The sequence below is a fragment of the Passer domesticus genome, chromosome 9, assembly GCF_036417665.1.
Source record: "Passer domesticus isolate bPasDom1 chromosome 9, bPasDom1.hap1, whole genome shotgun sequence".
NCBI classification, from domain to species: Eukaryota; Metazoa; Chordata; class Aves; order Passeriformes; family Passeridae; genus Passer; species Passer domesticus.
Genome location: NC_087482.1, coordinates 10,730,611 through 10,753,568, shown reverse-complemented (window position 1 = coordinate 10,753,568; position 22,958 = coordinate 10,730,611). Strand labels below are relative to the sequence as shown.

The 22,958-nt window shown below is 45.9% G+C and overlaps 1 protein-coding gene and 2 long non-coding RNA genes across 4 annotated transcripts; 1 reads left to right on the top strand and 2 right to left on the bottom strand.

Moving 5' to 3' along the window:
- The first annotated feature begins 4,081 nt into the window (after positions 1–4,081).
- On the top strand, positions 4,082–11,641 carry LOC135307138 (uncharacterized). Of its 2 annotated transcripts, XR_010367867.1 has the most exons (4): positions 4,082–5,396; positions 5,754–5,844; positions 8,829–8,903; positions 11,264–11,641. It is a non-coding gene; the product is annotated as an uncharacterized LOC135307138 (long non-coding RNA). The 2 variants fall into 2 exon arrangements; XR_010367866.1 differs by lacking the exon at positions 5,754–5,844.
- A 1,709-nt stretch (positions 11,642–13,350) lies between these two features.
- Positions 13,351–20,425, bottom strand: LOC135308325 (serine/threonine-protein kinase PAK 3-like). Its single transcript, XM_064433265.1, has 9 exons — positions 20,399–20,425; positions 20,025–20,147; positions 19,617–19,797; positions 18,599–18,662; positions 16,662–16,710; positions 15,405–15,517; positions 14,759–14,876; positions 14,021–14,120; positions 13,351–13,586 (listed from the first exon to the last, which is right to left on the bottom strand). Exons 1-9 carry the CDS (start codon positions 20,423–20,425, stop codon positions 13,351–13,353), a joined length of 1,011 nt encoding a protein of 336 aa, XP_064289335.1.
- Positions 20,426–20,664: 239 nt separating this feature from the next.
- On the bottom strand, positions 20,665–22,333 carry LOC135307429 (uncharacterized). Its single transcript, XR_010368149.1, has 3 exons — positions 22,132–22,333; positions 21,184–21,221; positions 20,665–20,787 (listed from the first exon to the last, which is right to left on the bottom strand). It is a non-coding gene; the product is annotated as an uncharacterized LOC135307429 (long non-coding RNA).
- Positions 22,334–22,958: the final 625 nt, after the last annotated feature.

Sequence of the window (22,958 nt, the reverse complement as noted above, 5' to 3'; positions counted from 1 at the left end):
TCCAGACGCCTAACTCTTGCTAGTCCTGGACAACGGCTGGGCTAATGTGGCCTTTTCTTTTTGGGCAGAAGCTGTGCATCCTTGTGTGGGCGATGTCTTCTCCTGGGCTTGTTCCTCTCCTTGATGGTTTCAAACTCCCTGGAAGACAGGAAACAAACCATCCATTGTTAACTTCATGCACACCGAGATCAAGTGTGTATGAAGTGCATACATGTGTTGAGATCTCCGTTTTTGAATGAATTTCTGTCTTTTCAGTCTGTGACACATTTATTAAGTGATCAGCACCATGAGTCTGATCTTGCTGGTTTCAACTCTTTGAAATGTCTTCCTCCTTTTGCTTCATCCTAGGTTTAATTGGATCAGCAGCATCAAAGCAAGCTTTGATGCATGTGTTCCTGTTTGTATGAACTGTGTCTTGTTGGGGCATGGCAAGGTTTCACTGGGAATGCTGGGTTTGAACGAAGCTGTTTGGGTTTCAAGTGGGCTGTAAGCTTGAGCAGGGCTGCCAGGGGCGATCCTGCAAGTGGCCTCAGCTTGCCCTGTGGTGCCTTTGGAAAGGGTCAGTGTGCTTTAGGCCAAAGGGGCAGCTGGGAGCAGAAGGAGGAGGAGCTTGCGCACCGTTGGCACTGCCCGCACGGAAAGGGGCCTCCCGCCGGCTGGGGCGGCTGGCGCGGTTGGCAGCAGGGACACTCCGCGCTGCCAGCCCGCTTGCGGCTTCTCTTCCCGGTCTCCCCAGTCTCCTTCCTGGGAGGGCTTTTCCTCCTCTTCCGTTTGCCCGCAGTCTGGAAATCAAAGAATCCTTATCAGTGCTTCCTTCCTCTCAGAAAGCTGGAATTCACAGCGTCCACCCCAAAAATCTATTGGCCTAAGCAAATTCTTCCAAACCCCAAAGATCTGAGAAAAGGGCAGTGGGCTGCGGCAGGCTGCCAACCCAGCACTTGCAGGAAAATACTCCCCTACACTAGAGCCCTAAGGGGATGGGATAAATACATGGCTATCTCTAGTTGTACATGTCTTATTTCTACCTCTATGCCTAACATCTATTTATCTCTGGTTTTCCTCCTCACATGTCTAGGGCATGGGTTTTACACCCAGTCAAATTACTGAAGACACATGATTACCCATTTTCTACTACTCAAAATAATCTCTCTCTCTCCCTCTCTCTCTCTGTCTCTCTCTGTGAAGCAAATTGTTCTTTGCTGGTAAGGAAAGTATTAAAGGTGCCATAGCACCGGCAGCTCCTTCTTGGGGTACGCTGGGGTGCTACAAAAGATCTCTAAAATTTGGCAGCATCTCCATGAAGGCAGCCCAGATGGCTGATGTTATCAAGCAGTGGGGAATGAAGGGTCTGATTGGAATCTGAGGGTGCCCGCCATGAGAAACCAATTTGTAGAGAGTCAAAGCCCATTTTGGTGGTGGTGCTGCTTTGTTGGGTCAAGGTTATGCTCCACAATTCCGTATTTCAGGGCAGCAGTGCAACAAAGCTCTCGGCAGCATCTGCTGCACCTTTCCCAGTGTCTGGGACTGTGATTGGTGTTACCAGTCACAGCTAGAAGATCTGCCTTCTGATTGCCCTCTACAATGGGACCAGGAAGGTCTGCATGTGACCTGATGTGCATTTTATGAAATGGTTCCTCTTGGGGGGAAATAAGGCATACTAACTTGCAGAGCAAGCAAAATAATTGTTCATTAGACACTTCAGCATGGAGTGTTCTGCCCTTTCAGCTATCCCAACAACACTGGCCAAATCAGTGACTAGATTAAAAGGTTGTTGGAATTTTTTAAATGCTCTGACATCAGCAGACAACTCAGCAATTTGGGGGTTCCTTCAACGACCTGAACATCCTACTCCCACTTCTGAGTGTTTGATCCTTCTAAGTGATAACCGATTTGTGTGATTTTCCAGAGCCAGCTGTAAAAACTGTGTGGGCTTTAAGAGGAACCTTACTTTTTAGAGAATTTGGGAGGAGATGGAATGTTTCTTTTAGTAGCTTGTGTTTTGGATAATGAATAGAGACTTGTCTGGGATAGCTCTCTAAAGCAAACTGAAGGTGTTCATTTGTCTGTAATAGGGATTCTAATTTTGTAGCTGAAATGCTAGATAAATGTATGTTGGGTCACACGCTGCAAGGGTTCAGAGGCGGTTCCTGCCTTTAATGATTAATTGAGCTAAAAGCTCTTGTGTGGTTGTAATAGTTTTTTTGGTTTGGCAAAAATACCTATTCTATAATTAACAATTTATCTGTAGAAGACGGGTCCCACTGAAAAAGTAGTTCCTGGAAATGTGGGGATTTACCAAGAATAGCAAACTGGGAGGTTAGAGAGCGGTCAACGTGGTGTGCTTTTCCAGATGAGATAGCAGGTGCTACCTTTCGCAGCGCGTCGTGGGCATCTGGAGTTAAGATGCGCTGGGAAGTCAGGTCATGGCTCCCCTTCAGTAGGCTGAACAAAGGGGACAGCTCTTCTCTTGTGAGTCCAAGCAGTGGTCGGATCCAGGTGATGGAGCTACACAACTGTTGTATGTCCGTCAGCATTTGAGCCTCATCTTTTATGGAGACACTTTGGGAAATAATGGCTGGTCTGCTGATTAGGAATCCAAGGTATTTCCACAGGGAGGTGTACTGGGTTTTTTAGGAGTGATATCAAAACTTCATCTTCAACTGCTCTCATAGTCTTTCTGATGACTGTGTTAAGGTAAGTCTTGTCTTGGGAGCAAATTAAATTGTCGTCCATATAATGTAGAATTATAGCTTCAGGGAAGGCTTTCCTGATTGGAGATATAATCCCAGCAACAAACATTTGACATAAAACATGGGAATTTTTCATTCCCTGTGGCAATGTGACCTAATGATATCTTTGAAAGGGTTCTTGACAGTTGATGATTGGTATCGAAAATGCGAATTTGGGAGTGCAGGACAGAGAGGGATGTTGAATAAAAAGACTTTGGTATCAAGGATTGTGAGCTGCCATTCCCTGGGAAGCACAGAAGGTGAGGAGAGGCCTGGTTGCAAGGGGCCCATGTCTTCTAAAATATCATTTACTTTCCAAAAGTCTTGTAATAACCTCCATCTGTCTTTGCCAGGTTTTTTATAACAATGACATGGGTCAGGAGCTAGTTGATGGTACAATGTGTCCTTTTAATAATTGTTCTCACACTAGGGCGTAGAGTGCTTCTAATTTGTCTTTTGGAAAAACCCAATGATCCACCCACACAGGATCATACCCACAGGGAGGGATCATACCTTTTCCCACAGATGGACAACAGCCATATTGAGTGGTTTAGTTTTCATTTCTTTTTAATTCCCAAGGTTTCATTTTTCTCAACATTGTAATACAGCACCTCTATTCAAATCATTATACTCACCTTGCTTAATTAAATATTCATTAATTTTTTTCCTCCCGTAATATCAAAATGGGACAAAAGCATAGGAAGAACAACAAGCAATTACAGAAATACTGAATCTTCCCTGAGAGTCCCTTGGGAACCATGTTAAAACAATGGGAAGAACATCAGCTTACTAAAGATAAAGAGCCACAGCTCAAGATTGTGCATTGCATGTTTGAATGGCCAAAGAAGAAATTAAAACAAGGTCTGCACTGGCTGAAGCATGGGTCTACCAGGATGTGGATTTGCAAAGTACTTTACAATTACGTCCAAATTAAATTAACTGCAGACACAATTGAATTGCAATATGTGGAGGTCTGGTTTAAATATCGGAACATTGAAAAGGAAGTAGAAACAGATAAAACCAAATTCTCTCTGTAATGATCAATGATAAAGACACAACAAGGAAAACCAATCAACCAAGGTGGGACCCATTAAATTTCCTCCCCCCTACTGCACCTCCTAACGAACCAGCTGCAACTGCAGCTGAGTCATTGGAGGCTTCAACGAGTCATGTAACTGAGAGGGCTGAAGAAGTTGAAAGTAGCAGTGGGACATCAGAAGAAACGTGTAATTTACCATCATCCTCCAGGCAAATTACAAATTCAGCCATGCAGGAAGTTCCTTCCAATCAAGAAGGTCCAGCCTTCTTCACTCAAAGGAGAACCCTGGCAGTACAAAAATGTTCCTCCTGCTCCAGCAGTAAAGATAAAACAAAGGTGCCACCCCTCAGAGAGGTCCCAATGGGGAGTGCACAAGGTAGAATAGGACATGGAAATGCACCCCTCACCTCTTCAGAAGTGAGGCATTTTAAAAAGGAAATGGAGGTATCATTCAGTGACCCAGTAGGTTTGTCAGAACAATTTGACCAGTTCTTAGGCCCTAGGATTTACCCTTGGGGAGAATTAAATTCAATCATGCAAACCTTTTCTCTCCAGAGAAGAGAAAAGTTATTTAGACTGCAGGGATCAATATATTGGACAGAGAACATAATTTAGGACCAAATGGAGAGAAGAAATTACCATTAACTGATCCAGAATGGAACCCTAACTCAGATGAGGGAAGAAAAAGTATAGCAGAATACAGAACCCGAATTGTAAGGGGAATAAAAGAGGCAGTCCCCAGAGTTAATAACATGAAGAAAGCCTTTGGAAGCGAACAAGAAAAAGATGAGAGCCCAACTGACTGTATAACTCGCTTAAAGAATGACATCCAAATATATTCAGAAATAGATTTAGATAGTGAAGGAGGGAAGACAATGTTCTAGGTCCACTTTGCATTACATTCTTGGCCTGACATAAAACGGAAATTAGAGAAATTGGATGGCCAGAAATTAGTTTAGATGAGTTATTAGCTGAAGCACAGTAAGTTTATGCCAGGTGAAATGAAGAGAAAATGAAGACTAAAGCTAAGATGATGGCTGCTGTCCAAATTCCTAAACCAATTAGGCAGGATGGGGAGAATACTCAATTGAAGAAACCTATTTGCTTTTATTGTAAGAAAGAAGACCATATGCAATCCTGCTGTTTTAAGACATTGAGGGACTTAAGAGATTCTCCAAGTGGAGAATCAACCCTCAGAGAACTGAGGGGGCCTGGGGCTCTTCTTCTAGGGGCACAAAAACCATCTTCCAGAGCCCTTGATAAAATCAAGAATAGGACCCCAAGAACAATTAATGGAATTTTTAGTAGACACAGGAGCAGAGAAAACTTGTGTAAGTGAAAAACCAAATGGATGTGCCATAAGCAAAGACACTTTCAATATTTGTGCTGTTAAAGGGGAATCCTTCCCCATTCCCATCATTAAGAATGTCACTATAAAGGGTAATGGACTAACCAGAAATGGAGATTTGTTTTTCTACCTCCAGCAGGTAACAGCTTCCTTGGCCGGGATCTCCAGATACCTTTGAAAGTTCGAGTAGTTCCACAAGAAGGAAGGATGAAGGTCAAATTGTTTACTTTATCCACACAAGATGAACAGCTGATTATTCCTATAGTGTAGGCCTGAACAGGTAACTGGGATAAAATGAACATTACACCCATTGTAATTAATCTCCTTCCAGATATTAAACCAGCAAAAGTACCCCAGCACCCCCTTACAAAGACCAAAAGGTATGGGCTAAAACCCATAATAACTGAACTGTGACATTATAATATACTAGAGCCATGTACTTCCAAATACAACACCCCATTTTTGCTATTAAAAAGCCTGACAATAGCTACAGGCTACTTCAAGACCTACGTGAAGTAAATAAAAGAGTGCTGTGTGATCATTAGTACAAAACCCTTACACCTTGTTAAGTTATCACCTATGCACTCTTGGTTCTCAGTAACTGACCTGAAGGATGCATTTTGGTCATGCCCTGTAGATTCTCCTTCTAGACACCTGTTTGCCTTCACCTGGGAAGATCCAGACACTGGAAGGAAACAGCAGCTCACCTGGACCTGGCAGCTGTAAGGGTACATGGAGTCTCCCACACTCTTTGGTCAAGCCTTGTGGAGACACTGTTCATTTCCTTTTCTCCACCCTCAGGAATAAAAGTAACACAGTATGAAGATGACATACTACTCTCCAGAGAGAAAGAATCCACTGTAAAATTAGGCACCATTCAATTACTGAGCCTTCTAGGAGAGAATGGACTAAGAGTATCTAAATCCAAATTACAATTTGTTAAACCGAAGTAAAATATTTCGGACATGTAATTGGTCATGGTACCAGAAAATTGAGTACTGAAAGGATAGAAGGAATTTTAAATTTACAACCTCCCCAAACAAAGAGCGAGGTTAGACAATTATTAGGCTTAATGAGGTACTGCAGAATATGGATTGATGAATACACACAAAGTGTCACAATTTTATATGAAAAATTAACTACATCAGAACCTATTAATTGGACCCAAGAGGATAATAAAAACTTAGAAAATTTAAAGCAAAAGATGATTCTTTTGCTTTAAAGAGAACCCCAGTTCTCTTTCTTCCTTCACTAGAAGAAGATTTTCACCACTATATTAACATAGAGAAAGGAATTCCTTATGAGGTCTTGGCCCAAGAGTGGTCAGGATTCCATAAACCTGTAGCCTACTTGTCCATATTGATGGTCCCTGTGTCCCGAGGATGGCAAACATGCATCCAACCAATCACTGCAGCAGCCATCCTAGTAACAGCCAGCCAAAAACTTATATTTGAGAGAAATCTGACAGAATACATACCACACTCCACCCAAACCATTCTTAAACAATGAGGAGCTGAATGGCTAACAGACTCTCATATTATACAATATGTGAGCACCCTCATCCATTCCACAAATGTAACCCTGAAAACAATCACCCACACCAATCCCGCACAGTTCCTATGTGGAATTCCCCAAAAACAAGATCTCATGCACAACTTTTTATAAAAGTTTTTATAAATCCACGAACAAAAATTCGAGAAGACCTCCTAGAGAGCCCATGGGATGAAGGAGAAATCCTGTTCATTGACGGATCATCAAGAGTAGTAAATGGAAAGAGGTGCTCTGGATACTCCACCAGAGATGGAAAAGAACTGTACATGATAGAAAAGGAAAACTACCACCTTCCTGGTCTGCCCAGTATGCGAATTAGACGCTTTGGAAAAAGCATTGCACAGACTAGACAGAGCTATTGGAACCATTTATAGAGACTCTAAATATGCGTATGGAGTAGTCCACACGTTCGGGAAAAGCTGGGCTGAAAGAGGGTTTCCCACATCTAAGGGCAAAGACATTTTACACAAAGAACTTATATTAAAAATTCTAGAGGCATTTAAGTTACCGAAAGAAATTGCAATGGTACGTGTTCCAGGTCATCAAAAGGGAACTCTGGAGAAACCAGAGTGTTGTGGTTTGGCCCGGAAATGTGTTTTTGGAAAGGTCTAAGTCGGGCCAATCAGTCGGGCCTTCATGGGGGCCCTAGCATTGTGCCAGGGTCAAACCATGACACAGAGGAAACATCCTAGCAGACCATGCTGCAAAGGAGGCTGCTTTTGAGGGGGAAGTAAAGGTATACAGATTTTATCCAAGAGACACACCTGAGACTACACCGGACAACACCCTTCCTATCCCTATTTTTAAAGACAATGAAAAACAGAAACTCATATCACTAGGTGGAAAGGAAGATTCTGAGGGACGGTGGCATCTTCCTGATGGCCGCCAAATGTTAAATAAAGAGCTGACTCGAGAAATTTTACAGAACCTCCACTAATCCACGCACTGGGGATCTAAAGCTTTAGCAGATCACTTTCTTTGAAATTTTGGATGTCAGGGAATTGATGAATTAGCTAACTAAATCACCAAAGGTTGGATAATTTGCCAAAAAGTCAATAGAAAATTAACGAGGAGAACGAGACCTGGAAGAATTGAAAATGCAATTAGACCCTTCCAAAGTATTCAAATTGATTTCACAGAAATGCCCCATGTCCAAAGATGGAAGTATTTCTTACTGATTGTAGATCACCTTACCAATGGGGTTGAAGCATTTCCAACGTTAATGCCACTGCTCAAACAGTAAGCAAGGTAATCCTAAAATAGACAGTCCCAAGATATGGAATTATAAATAACATTAATTCAGACCAAGGTACACATTTTACATCATTAGTGTTGCAACAGTTGGCTCAACAATTAGGAATAACTTGGAAATTACATACTCCTGGCACCCTCAAAGTTCGGGAAGGGTAGAAGGCATGAATCAGACTATTAGAACAACCTGGACCAAACTGATGTTAGAAATGAAGTGGACTTGGATAAAGGGCCTACCCCTTGCCCTTCTCAGAATCCAGAGCTAACTCAGAGCTGACTTAGATTGTTCCCCATATTAAATGTTATACAGGCTTTCCTATTTAGCCACCCCGCATCAAGTAACTGCCAAAGAGTGAGGAAATAGAAATGTGCAAAGGTATATTCAAATGATTGCCCAGAATCTAAAAGACTTAAAGCAGAGAGGTCTTGTACCCCAGAACGTTCCTTTAGACTTCTATGTACATAAGATCTGCCCCAGAGAGTAGGTACTTATTAAATGCTGGAAGGAACAATCCCTGACTCCACCAGGGAAAGGTCCTTTCCAAGTTCAATTGACCACAGAGACAGCCATCCAAGCACAGGAAAAAAGGTGCACTTCTGTCAGCCGAGTAAAAGGTCCAGTAACACCACCACAAGATAACGAGAAACCTCCATGAACTACTCTCTACAACAGTCCTCCCTGGTGTTATCCCTGAAATTATTATATCAATTGTTATTCTCTCACTGTTTTACAGTAGAGAATCTAATGGTTATTGTACTTACTATTTAACAAGTTATTACGAATTTTCAATTCCATTTCTCCACCAGTGAAGAGCATCATTTCCCTGAGAAATGACCTTTCCTCTCCAATAACTACATCTTTTTTTTTTTTTTTTTTTTTTTTTTTTTTTTTTTTTTTAAATTTCCTTAGGAGAAACAACATGAATAGAACCAAGGCCAGTTCGAGGAAGGACTTTCCTGCATTTAGGTCCCTTCCTGCATCCAGGTACACTCCCATGACAACAAAGGGGTCTGAACCCAGTAGAAAAACCAGAGAGGTTGAAAGGTCTGCACCACCTATCAGAGAGTACCACGGCACTTCAATCTTCCCATTGACCCCTGAGCGAGGGAAGGGAAGGTGCGCCCTACTCCTCATACTCTCCCTCTGGATCCTGTAGATCCCCCTTGTCAGAGCCTGCATCTGCTGCCACCAATGCTAACATACAGTGTACCTGACCAAAGGAGACTCCTACCTCATAAAACACTCATTCCAGGCACATACTTACGTAAATCCCTTTTGTTATAATATGATGACACTGAATACATGCTGAGAATCAAGCAAAAAACAGTGGATTGGTAGAATATTGGAAATGCAAACCAGAAAAGGAATGGAGAATGCTCTGATCAAGAGATTTGGCTATATGTCAAATTTAATTATATAACGAAAAAGAAGGATTTGTTAAAAAGGAAAACTTATGATGTTGATTTGATTCGAGAAATTGTAATAACTGAAAGGGGGAAACAAAAGGGGGACAATCCATTAGCTACCGATAAAAACTTATTTATTGTTTTAGCAGAACAAATTAGTAAAAATCAAAATATAACCAATTGTTGGGTTTGTGGAGGCACCTTCAGATCAGAAGCCTGGCCTTGGTGAGGAGTCGGTATTGGACCCCTCAAATTACTTAAATTAAATTATTTCCCCTCCCAAGCTCCAAGAGATCAAGACAATTGGCTACTGAGGGACACAGTTCTCTGAGAAGAATGCATCTGGAGAAAGGGAAAAAGATATATTGAGGAAGTTGGAGAAACTACCTGTAAAAGATATTTACTAACTGAGGATGACAAGATGTGATGGATACTGAGCGAACCAGATACCTTTTGGTCAAAGAAGAAAATCAGAAACAAGAACTGCGTATTACATCCCAATGAACAACTTTATCAGTGCTGGGACCCTAAAAGTCAGCCTTTATTCAGTATTACCCCAAGTTTCTAAGTATTGGACCTCCACTTTTATCATGCCTTCACATTTTTGGGAGGTCCCCCACAGTTTATAATGGAATTGTGGGCAAAGAGCATATTCTAAACTCCCTTCTCACTGGTGTGCCAATTGTACCTTAGGAGCAATACAACCTAGTCCCTTTCTACTATCAGAAGCAGCTGGAAACCAGCTAGGAGTTCCCCTAGATGATAAATTAAAGAGACAAAAAAGATGTGAAATAGGGGGAACGCAACAATGGGGCGAGGAAGAGTGGGCCACCAGAGAGAATTTTAGAAACTTACGGACCTGCCACTTGGGCTCAGGATGGGAGCTGGGGCTATCAAACTCCCATTTACATGCTAAATCACATTATTGGACTATAAGCCCTGATTCACGTCATATCTAATCAGGCCAAGAGTGCAATTGATCTTTTCAACACCCATCAGAAGCAAATGAAAACAGCTGTATATCAAAACTCTTTAGCCTTAGATTATTTATTAGCCAAAGAGGGTGGAATATGCAGCAATTTCAACACATCAGACTATTGTCTGCATATTGATGACCATGGTGAAACTATTACTAAAATTACCCAAAACATCAGAAAGCTTACACATGTTCCAGTCCGTTTTTCCCTCACTACATCTGAATAGTGGAAAAATATGTTCTCTGGGGAGTGGTGGAAGAAAGCCTTAATTATTTTTGGAGTTTCCTTAGTTAGCTTTCTCTTTCTCCCCTGCTTAATCCCATGTTTCATTCATCTAATTACCTCAGCAGTACAAAGCATTCCCGCTATTCAAAATCTTCAAACAAGCCAACATTCTACCCCACCTGTCAAGAGAATCATGAATCTCAACCCAATCAAAAGAGATAGGAAAAAGAGTAAAAAGGCCCAGCAAGTTTAGGTTAATTCTAAACAATTAAACACTATCAATGAAAAACTATCCAACTTTGTGTAAATGCAAAAGCCAATTATTAACATAAGGGAAAAAGGGAGACATTGCAATTTATAAAACCCCTTTAATGGCTTCTGCATTACTGACTGGTTTATATTTGTAACCGTTAATTAGCTTTTGCATTTATAACTGTTTAAAGTTACTAGTTTGATCAAATAAAAGTGTTCAAGTTAATGAAGTAAATCTTTTAAAATCATTATAAAGTTATACTAGTTATTCAGTACATTCCAATTGAATGTTTAACAGTCCTGTTAATATAGATAGCAAAATAACAATCATATTATTTTTATAATCCTTTCTTCTTAACCTAATTACATTATTTGTAAATTTAATGATCTCTTTTAAGTAGCATTATACTTTCAAATGTCCCAGTGCAGTTTCCTCTCACCAACAACATGCAGCATTTTACAGACAATTGCTAACCCACTCCAGGTTGAACTGGTTACTTGATGCCATAGCAACTGTGCAAACTAATGAGAGAGCTTCCCATCGAAAACCTCAGAGATATGATCCCACCCCAGTGACAGCACACTCTGGGAAAGAAGATCTTACCCCATCATCTACTAGCACCAATCACCAGAGACTATGGGGGCAGAACTGCAAGTACAGACTGAGGGGACCGAGAATATCAAAGGGGCAGCCTGACCTGAAGAGCTGTCTTTGCTGTCTTTTACTGTTCCTGGGACTGTGACTTAGCTACAGCAGGGGACCCCACAGTACAGATTTCAGTCAATATCTCTTTTTAGAGACCTTTTTCCAGATTTGAGGGCAGACTAAGTGCATTCACTGCAATGCTCTTGGGTTCTTGCCTTGGGGCCAGACGCCAGTTCGGCTAGAGGTTTCCTCAGTCCTTGGGCCTGGGACTTTATCCTTTTTTCTTTCTTTCCCTTCTTCTTTTTCCTTACCTCCCCTTTTGTTTTTCCCCTTTAAATAAACACCCTATTTTTGTTCAAATTGCCAAAGCTGTATCTTTTTACCACATTCAGCAAATTTTCAGACTTTTTGCCAGCTCCTCGGAGCAAAGCATGAAATTACTCCACCAAGGCAAGTATGTGTAGTACTCCCTTGTGTTGGCATCAGTTCCTGTGGCAGAACTTGCCTTCCCACTGGACACTCACCTGGGCCTGAGCCTGTGGAGAAGCCCGGCTCCCTCCCCCTCTGCCCACAGCAACACAGACACTCCCAACCTTTCCCAAGAGCTGCAACACAACCACAGGCACAGCAGCATCCCCAGCAGTGACACCACTGCTCTGCTCCATTCTGCCCTGCTCTGCTCCTCTAGTCACAGCTGCAAGCCTGTATCTCCACAAGAGGCTGTGGCCTGGAGGCGAGGAAGGAAAAAGACCTTTGCTCACAAAAAAACCGTGCCACAAACCCATGGGTCTTCCCACATAGCAGAAACATCTGACCATTCAGAAGCAAATTTAGAGCTTATTCACAGGGTGAGAACAAAAGGAAGCTTCCAACACGAAGGGTTTATTTATTTATTATAGTATTTATTCTGACTATCACTCATAACAAACTACAAACTACGAGCTATAAACTACAAACTACAAACTTCAAACAACAAACAACAACAAAGGCCTCTTCCAGGGCTAGAATCTCCTGTCGGCCATGAACTGCTGCGTGGCCATGATCAGAGGCGTCAGGGAGGAGACTGGCTTGGCTGATGTTACAAACGGATGCTGCCCAAAGAGAAAAAGAAGCAATGAACTTCTACTTTCCCCACAGGCTGAAGCAGGCTTTCTCTGGCTACCAGAAAGATACAGAAAGGAGGGCATTCTGTGCACCTCTCTCTCCACATCTAGGACCTGCAGCCGCTTTGCCTTTTACCTGCAGAAGTTCCTGGGCAGACCAGCGCCTGTCCTCGTCCCTCTCCAGGCAGCAGTGCAGAAAGTCTCGCAGCCACGCCGACTGTTGCCTGGGCTTCTGCAGCTTCGGGGGGGCCCCGGTGCTTATCAGCTGTTGAACCTAGAGAAGAAGGAAATGCCACACTCTACCTGTCTCCTTTGCATCCCAAACTGCTCACACAGAGCCCATTGGACAAGCTCCACTCTGCAGTGGCACTTTACTCCCTGCCACAGGGTGGCAGATACTTTTCCTACCCCTATTAAAACAACCCAAAGCCAGAGGCAGCCATAGCCAGTCCAGTATGCAAAGGCTCTTGCCTTGACCCCTGATTTCACTGGATAATGGAATCAGCAGCAACTCCCTCAGCTAAAGCACACTTTGCTTCTCTGAGCACTGACACAGCCTCTACAAGTGACATGGAAGACTGACTTTCATCTAACTCTTCTATTTCCAAGGATTATTCCATAAAATGCAGCTCAGCACTGCTCACTGCTCCCTTAGGCAAAGCTTCTGCCAAGCAAAAGGCATCCTGATTTATAGATCCTGTTCATGCACAAAAATGGCAAGGGGATGATCTGGCCAAGAAGCACGAGAAACTGTGCAGCCTGGAACCTATCATTTTCAGGTGTTGGCAAGCTTCCCAGGCAGAAGAATGGGAGCAGATTTTGTTAGGGTGACAGCAGTGTCTGCGAGCAGCTGCAGCGTACCGTGCGGGAGGTTTTCATCAGGTACAGAGGTGCTCCTTCCACCATCTCGATCCCCACGATGCCAAAGGACCAGATGTCCACTTTGGGGCCGTAGGGCTTCCTGGTGAAAATTTCTGGCGCCATCCAGTAAGTAGTCCCAGCAGCTGATCTCCGTTTGTTCTGCTCGGTGGTGAGCTGAGCAGCAAGGCCAAGATCAGCTGAGGAGGAAAAACCACTCTGATCAAGCCAGCGTGACTTAGGAAAGCAAACAAAAGAAATCCCCACTGTACCAATGTCCAAGAAGGCAGTGTGGAACCCAGCTGTAAAGGGGCCATGCTGCCATTCCTCGGGACTGCAGCCATGGAAATACGGAATTGGCCACTTAGCAAAAGCCCCCAGTTTCAGGCAGTGGATTTTAGTCCCCTGAAGCTATTAGACTGTAACTGCCTTGCTTGGGAAGGGACGCACACAACCCAAAGCCACCCCTGACCCCTTTTTCCCAGCAACACCTCCCTGCACCTTGTGGCTGTGCTCTGTGCTTGCAGCAGGACAGCCTGCACTGCCACAGGCCCCTCTGCAGGGAACTGGCAGCCACCCAAAGGCAGCCCCACACCGCAGCCCGCCACGGCTGAGCCTGGCCAGCAACACCCACCCAACTTGACTGATCCATCCAAGCCCAGGAGAATGTTGTGGCTTTTGATATCTCGGTGGATCACTTGCTTGGAGTGAAGGAAATCCAGGCCATGCAGGCACTGAGAGAGGAAAAAGAAACACGAGCCTAAGTGGACTTCATCCCACAGGCAGCAAAGTGGCACATCTGCAACACTGACTTCCTGGGAGATGGTGAGCCATGGCAGGACAGGCTGCTGGCAAGGGCAGGATACTGCTGCTCCACCACGAGAACAGCAGTGCCTTTCTAAGTGAGTGTGTGTTTGCTTCTGAAAGAGAAAGGGCAATTGTTCCTCTGGCCAGTGCCCTGCAAACACAGACTGAAGGAGCCCTGCTGCAGTGGCTGTGCTCTCTGCAGCCAGACAGCAGTGGATGCTTTTGCAAACACCACTTTGGATGCAAGGTTCTCCTTTGAGGCTGAGCTCTGGGAGAGTCCTGTCAGTATCTCTTTGTCTTTGCCCCTTGCTTCACTTTGCACCACCAGTGCCTTTGCCCTTACAGGGAAGGAATGCAGCACACACAGGCTCCAGGCAAGTGTTTAGAGAGGCAAAGACAAACACACTAGAAGAAGGGCAGGGACACTGGCAGGCACTTCTGATGCTCTTGCTACTGCCAAGGACATAAGAGAAAGGCTTGGAAGATGAAATCTCTCCTCTCCTTATCACCCATTTGGAAGGACCATCCCAACCAAGCCATGGGAAGCACAAGTGCCATCCCTTACCTCCCGAGAGACAGCTGCTATCTCTCCTTCTGCCATGTGAGTCTCCCTGATGACATCGTGTAAAGAACCTCCGTCCATGTATTCCATCACCAGCCAGAGTTCCTCATCCACCAGGTAGCTGAAAGGAGGAAACAACAGCCTGGAGATGAATGCACGCACTTACACAACCTGATGGATTCTTGTTTCTGTGTCTCTCTCAGAGGAACACAGGAGGAAGTGAGTAGTCATTCACTATGGTCTAGTTCACAGGGCTTGAAATCTGTGCAGTTTAAAAGACAGCTCAGTATCCACACCAATGCAACAGGCCAAGGGAAATACAATAGACAGTGCTTTGTTAGCACTTCAGACCCATGGAAAAAATCAAACCCCAAACCCAACAAAACAATGTGGAGAGAGGACAGGAACTTGGACGTTGTTGGCTCAGTAAGACAGGGCCAAGTCCTGTCTTTGAAAGCGCCCTTCACACTAGGTATGCCAGGAAAGATGAATGCAGCCCGAATGCAATCTCCTCCCAAGACGCTGTAGATCAGCCCAGGAACAGGAATCAACAGTTCCATCCTCTTTTGCCAGTGCCTAAAGGAGTGTTTGAACCTCTGGCTTGCAGGATGTGAATGACCTTTCATGGCAGGACAGCAGAACCACTCACCTGTCTACATAGTTCACAAGGTTGGTATTCTTACTGCCACGCATGACCTGGATTTCATTCAGGCACAGCTCGCTGCTGCTCTCTTGCAGGAGACTAATTTTCTTTATGGCCACCTAAAACAACATGGAAAGCCATGAACCAAAGAAGTCTGTGGCACAGGAGCACAAGGGGAACATGCAGACAGTGATTATGGGATGACAGTAGCCCCATCTGGGCTGGGCCAAACTGCCTTGTGACTGGACATCAGACCCCATGCTTGGGCACCTCCCAGGACAGAGAGACAAATACCCGTTGCCTTGTAAACCTGAGAGAAACATGGTCTAAGCTCTCCACCTCAAAGCTCTAACAACACTCACTGTGCCCACTGTCTTCCCCCAGGGCCTTCCTTTATCATTCCCATTGTCATTGACACACCTCTTGCAAGCAGGAAGCCATTTTGTGCCAGTAAAAATGCAGCAAAACTGCTGGGAAACCTTGGACACTTCTAGGGGGCTTGATCATTACTCCAGCAACCACTGGCATTCTCCATTGCACAACTACAAAGCAAACTCTTACAGACATGACTGATAAAATGCTGTTTGTCCTAAAATCATCCTGAGGGTTATTCCCCCTAAGAAATACAACCCTACACATTTCACGGAAAAAATGCTGTGATGATGAAAACATCATTAAGGACACCTCCAAAAAAGACAATCCTAGCACTTCCTCACTTCAGGAATTTGCATTTTATTCCACTAAAATACTTTACTTCACACCACTAATATTAGCAATTACTGCCTGATTGTAAAAAGAAATAACCCATGCCTCGATCCTCTAGGGATGTACACCAGGCTCTGAGCAGGACTCGGGCCCTTGAGACAATCCTTGCAGACCTTTCTCTCTCTAAGCACACATTCCAAAGGCAGCACTGCAGGTGACTACAAGACTACCATTCCCATGTATTGGCTAACAGCCAGAAATGAGAATTCAGGAACGCTGCAGCCCCAAAGAGCAGTGCCATGCTCTGAGACACCACCTGGGCACTTAGACCCAGCCCTGTGTCCTCCTCTGAACGATACCGCTTGGCCTCCTTGCATCCCCTGGGGCAGTTGAGAAGGATAAAACCTGTCCCCACTGTATTTGGCAGGCAGACACTGCTCCGCACTCCATTTGCTCTTGCAGGAAAGCTCCACTGGCGACCCAAAGCTCAGCCACAGTTCACAGCAGAGGGGAGTGCACTCGAGAGCTGCAGAAGCTGTGGCGCTGCTTGAGGCTTACCTCTTCTCCTGTGGCAGTCTCCACTGCCATGCACACAGTGCCGAAACCCCTAGAAACAAAACAGCAGCAGAGAAAGAAGAAGTCCTTTAGTCCCTGCAAGTGCAAAACACTGCAGTCCAACAGGAAAAATGTCACGGAGCAAAGAGTAAATGGAACATGACAGATTCTTCTCTGGGTCTTTTCTCCCTTTTCTCTTTCTCTAGCTGTGCATGTGTTGGATTTTTCCAGGAATTTGCCGGTTGGGTGTTCTTACACCTCTCCTTGGAGTCTCTCTGCCAAACTCAAGCACCACCACTCAGGCTTTCTGAGAAGCCTCAAGCCATGTAACAGCCATTGGAGGAAAGCCTCTAGACATAGATCCCTTCTCCAGCTTGCAAGGAAAACAGTGTCCAGCCACAGCCAGAGCAGGCAAAGGCTTCCATTGCTGTACACACAAATGGAGAAGTCCTCAAAACACAGGATCCTTAGGCAGCTGTGTTCTGGGTCCAGAGTCATTGGCAGCTGCTTCTCTTTCATGCACCAGACACTGGAAGGACTCCACTTTTCTGGCGACTTCTTGTACATTTGGCTTCTGTTCTAGGGTGACGTTATGATGCTTGTTTCCCCAGTCACCTGTTCTGTTTATGCTGGATGTTATATTCTGTCCCTCCAAGACTGGGTCAGACAGCAGGGGCCGGGAGAAGAGGGAGCACAGAGTTTTGTTATCAGCTGCACTCTCCCTCGCAGTCTGCTGGAACACAGAACTCCAGTGTTGTTGTCTGGACACAGATGGGGCCAAACACCACACTCCTTTTGCTTTTTAGTTAGTTTAGCTAGCTAAGGCAGTCTGAGTTTTCCCTTTACTGTTTTTCTTTCCCTTTTCTTGGAACCATTTGAACCTGCTCCAGACTGGGACCCGGCAAAACACTGAGAGTTCACACTTTGTAGCCCACCAGGGCCTACTCTGCAGCCTTTACCAGCACTGGAGGGACAGATAACAGAGTGATAACACCCAGGAGAGACTTTCTGAACTTGACATCTCTTCAGAGCAGCAAATGAGTTCTGTCATGCAGTATTGTTCATTTTGTGTGCTGGGGATTGCTTGGCCTGTTAAATAAACAATTCCTTTCCACTTCTCTCCAAGGAAATTCCCAAACCAGCTGGGGGCAGTGGCCATGTGGGTTTGCTTTTGGGAGGGGCCCTTTCTGGAGGTTTCCTCCAAAATTCGCCCTAAACCAGAACACCTTGTACAGAGAAAATGTTGCAAATCAATCCCATCTACAGTCAGCAGAGCTGGCTTTCAAAGGGAACAGCTTGGTGGATTCTTTACAGCAAAGGCCTAAAGCCCACAGGATCCACGAGGGGTCTGCCATCAGGCAGATGATGCCTTTTCCTCTAGAGTGCATTGGCACTGGGCATGCCCCTGAATCTTTGCCTTCTGCAACCTCAGCCACAAAAGAGAGCAGCTCCTTTCATTTCTGCTTTTGGCTTCCTAGACTAGGTGGTGGTCATCCTGACCACTGAATTTTATTTTCAGCAAAATATTGGAAAGAAATGTTACTGAGAGCTGTTCCCTGACAGCTGTCAGCTGCTAACTTGACCTTTGAGGCAATGAAGTTTCTCCTCCTTTCATTCCCATGTACTCTGTATTCTTTTATGACATGCCAAAATTATTTCTCCTACAAAAAGTGGCAAACAGGTGCAAACACACTTGAGGGACAGGAGAGCTGCCAGGTGCTGCTCTTTGCCACAGACAAGACATTGCCAGCATCCAGGTATCTCTGCTGTGCCTTCACAACACAGCTATAAATGCTGGCCAGCATTGAGAGATCACCTGGCATCATCTTAACGCAGTGTCTGAACAGCTTTGGAGCTTGCCTGATGTCACTCCGGGGAGATGTGACACCAGCAAAACACACTGCCCCTCTCTTTGAAGAAGGAACTGTGGCTGCACTCACCCTTTGCCAATAGTTTCCAGTTCTGTGTATTTAGCCTCAGGATCTCCCTCGCTCACCAGCATCTCTGTAAAAATGCCAAGGAAAGATGCTCACTTCAAAAGAAATCCCACCCTGCAGCAGATCACAAAGGCAGCCCCACTCTCCGGGACACTGGGTCCTCTCAGCTCAGTCAGTCGAGAAACAACAACACCACCGCACCAGCACCACCTCAAAAACAACAGCAGCAAGACAAACAGCCCTGCAGCACAGATGGCCTGCACAAAACTAAAAGTCTGAAGTAAAATCTAAGCACATGGAGAAACAGTCAGAGGAGACAGGGATCAGAAAACCCTAACCAAGAGAAGTGATTGTTGTCTATAAACATTAAGGGCAGCAGGAAAAACAAAACCTTCCTGTTCTTGGCAATGAACACTCTGCGACATTCAACATAAGCTTTCATCCTTGCAAACATCAAAGACATCTTGGGTTCTGGAATCAATTTTTGTCATCAGTTGCCCTCTCCAGAACAGGAAGAATATTGCAAAGTGCTTCCAGCAGAGCCCAGATCTCCAGCTTTAAGCAGGACTTTGCCTAAACAATGCCCTTCAGCCTTTCAGGAGCAGCAGGTCATGTTATAAGCTACTGTGATGGCCTTAGGAATGAGGTCCCTCAGCCTTTAGGACAGGCTGAGTGCTGAAGATGACCTTGGCCGTGCCCACAGCAGCTGGGCCCCGCAGGAGCTCCTTGAGGCCTACTCATTCGCGAGGTCACGGCCTCCTGCTCAGCCAGAAACAATCTCTGCTTGGCCTTTTGCCCACAGGGAAGCTCAGGCAAAGCCAAACCAGGCCGAGCTGCTCTCAGAGGCAGGAGCAACACCCCGCTGATCCCTCGCCACCTCAGAGCACAACAACAGGTCCTGTGTGGAGGAGGCCTCAGGACCTGGCACTCAGCTGAGCAGGAGCAGGAGGTGGGACAGCTCATGCCGGCACACGCACACACAAGGCACTGCTCCGGCACACAAGGATCACAAAGGACCTACTCAGCATGGCCAGGCACTTGTCCTCTGTCCTCTCTCGCTGCTGCTCTCTGCTGCCAGACAAGCTGGTCGTGCTCCAGGTGCACGAGCTGCTCGTGCTTGAGCTTCCAGCCTGGGCACTGGAGCCTTCTCCCGAGCCTTCAGCTGCAGCTCGTGCAGGTGCCAGGACAGAAGAGGTGGAGCTCTGGAACAAGAAATGAATTTGGGTCACAAATGTGCCTGGCAGAGATGCCCCTCCCATCCCATTTCAAATGCAAGCCCCTAGGAAGATGCTGCTGGCCACACCCAGGGCTCTTCACCTCTCAGCTTGTGCAGCCCGCTTCAACAGCTCAAGGCACAAAATCCAAAGGCTGCTTTTACATGACGGACAAAATGACACCAAAGACGCTGCTACCCAAAGCAGGCACTTACTGGTGTTGTTTGCTCTGGCCGTGGGCTGACAGCAGGGCCAGGTTCTTTGGCACCTTCCTCCTCTTCAGCCTCTTCCTCGGGTACAGAGGCAGCCAGAGCAGGTGCTGACGCTGCCCTTGTGCTCTGTGGACAGACAGCAGCATGAGGGACAGGAAGAACCTGTCATTCACCACCTTACCTATATTCAGCTACCGGCCCCGCTGCAGCTCAGCTCTTCCTTTAGCTACTGACTTTAGCTGTGCTGTGGGGAGGGCCAGGTCCCTGCTGGGGACAGTGCCTCCTCATATCCTGCAAGCTTGTGAACTGCATCTTTGCACTGCTCTCCTCACAGGGGACAGGGAGCCTGCACAGCCACTGGCCACCAAGGGCCTCACTTGTACCCCAAGAGCATCCGAAGACATCCTAATGCTACCTCTTGTCTCTTGCTAAGACAAATTCACAGTCCCTTTCAGAACAGCAGGAAGCTGATGCCTAAACAGTCCAAGTTCCACTCCCCTCTTCCAAGCCCCACTGACTGAGGGAAGGGCTGGAAAGGTTTTGGCCCCCAGCATCTTCAGCCAGGCACAGGAGGTGCTGTCTGATCAGAAACTTGCAGCTATGCTTTGCTCCAGCCACAGTACGACCCAGAGCTGCCACTTACTGATGCTGGATGCTCAGACCCTGCAGTGGCAGCAGGTGCAGTTTGGGGAGCATCTTCCTCTTCTTTGGCCTCTTCTGCAGGAAGACACGCAGCCAAAGGATCCTCCGAGGTTGGTGTTGGGCTCTGCAGACAGACAGCAGTGTGAGGGACAAGTGACCTTCTTTATATTTTAGACCCAGATGCACTAAGGAGAAATCATCTGCAGAGAAATGGAATTCTAAGTTGTTCCAGCTCAAGTAAAATGGGACAATTAGAGGGGACTGCACTTTCTTGTGCAGGAGAAATTCTGTCATGGCTTAAAGCAGCAAGCAACCCCACTTCCAGCTGCTTAAAAGCTCTGAAAAGAAACTGGAAAAAACAGCCTGGGCTCCTCTTGCTGCTGCTGCTCTTGCTGCAAATGGTCTGGACTGTAGTTTCATTCATCCAACCAGGCTGGCACTGGACTGCAACAGGCCCAGCTCACAGCTTGCTCCACAATTGTGAAATGCTACCAAGGCCAGAGGCTCCTTTCCCACTCACCCAAAGACTGGATTCTCTCCAGGCACGGGTGATGTGACCTGCAACACACAAGGGAAAAACAACCAGATGCTGTAAGAAAACTGCCTGTGCTGGGCAAGCCCACAAAAAGTCAACCCAAAGACAGAGCATTCTGCTTTCACTACACCACTCCAGCTGCAACCCCTGTGTCACATAGCAAGCAAGGCAACAGCACAAAATATTGCCTGGTGTCTACCTTCTGTCCTCTGTGGCCACTCAACCCATAGAAACTTGAGACTCAGGACGGGCCAGTGGTTCTGTAACAATCACTGCTTCTGCCCCACCCCACCCAGCAGGAGCTACAGCTCCTCCCTTTCCTGTGCTTCAGTTTTCTCAAGAGATTGCATGCAGCAATTGCCATGAGCTCACTGGAAACCTTTCCCCAGAAAAGCTTCACCCAAGTGCCCCTTAGCCAGGGTGGCAATTCTATCGTGACACAGCACGGGAACAGCTCCAGGGTTCGGGAGCATACAAGAACTCCTCTGAAATGTCTATCTCAGAGGCCTTTTCCAAGCTGATTCTGTGACTTCATCACAGAACAAATGGCTCTTTTAGCGTGCAGGAAGTGTCAAGTTGCACAGGCACATGCTGGGATGAGGGAATTCAGACAAAAAGACTTGAACTGAGGGACATTCCCTCAGTCCTGGAGAGCAGTGTACAGCTTTTACAAGGACTCCTGACAAGCTCTCCCACTCTTCCTATCTTAGAAGTTGTCTTCCTTGAGCCAGCAAACTGAGGAGACTCTAAACTCCATAGCCACAGGCTGTGCCATGTGAGGAGTGGAATCCCTGCAGGCCACATTACAAATGCTGCCCACTCCCCACTGGCTAGAGACAGCCCCCTCTTAGCTGGAGCTGTTGACAGTGGCTTTACCCAACCAAAGGCCTCTTTGTGGCATTTTGGTTTCCATATGCTGCAACATCTACTTACGTGCCAGGTGGGTGAGAAAGTACCCAGAATAAGCCACGGAAAAAGCCGCGCAAACTGCAGCACACACTCCCTCCATGGCTCGAGCAGCGCTGCTCAAGTCTGTACCAGACAACACCTGTGGGGAAAAACAAAAATACTGTGAGTCCTGCTGGCAGAGACCTCGTCGATCAGCAGGTTCCGCCTGCAGTGAGCGTGCCACAGAGCTGCTCTGCACACTGAGTCCTTCCGGGCCTCGGCACAGCAACTTTGCCTTGACAACACCGGGATGCGGCCGGTGATGCCATCACAATAGCAGCACCCTAGGCTGGATTGTGAATTCATGCATAGAACCAGACCTGCTCTACACCTAATGCCAAAAAAATCCTGCAAAGTTCTCCTCTGCTACAAAGCAACACACAAAGCCCTCCTAGCCCATCACCTGTTGCTCAAGGCATGTAAGAGTAGAAACACACTGAGCCCCTAGAGCCCACATTGAGAAGCTGAGCACTGAGAAGGGACCAGGATGTGAGGAACCACATTAGTGGTCTTTGGCCACTATTTCTGCTGAGCAAAAACCAGAAGGCTTGTTCCTTTGTTCTAGAAATCAGAAAACAAGGAGAAGAAGCACTGCTTTAATTACATTTAGAGGTTTCTCCTAGGTATAGAGACATGGTCATGGATCTTTCTGTATATATATGTATGTATATTATATTATTTAATACTATATATTCAAAACATTTTACATCATAGCCATGGGTGTGATTTCAGCAGGGAAATGCCGTGACAGCAAGTGCAAGGAGGATCGTTCTGTCTGACTCACTCTAGCAGGGAGGCGTTGGGACCAAAGC

Bases quoted from the DNA above. Each gene is read 5' to 3' on its own strand.
- LOC135308325 (XM_064433265.1), bottom strand. From the start codon at position 20,425: ATGTCTTCGGATGCTCTTGGGGTACAA. The intron at 20,148-20,398 runs GTGAGGCCCTTG...GTCTGTCCACAG, and splicing joins CGGATGCTCTTGGGGTACAA to AGCACAAGGGCAGCGTCAGC. The intron at 18,663-19,616 runs GTAGGTCCTTTG...GCATTTTTACAG, and splicing joins CAAGTGCCTGGCCATGCTGA to AGATGCTGGTGAGCGAGGGA.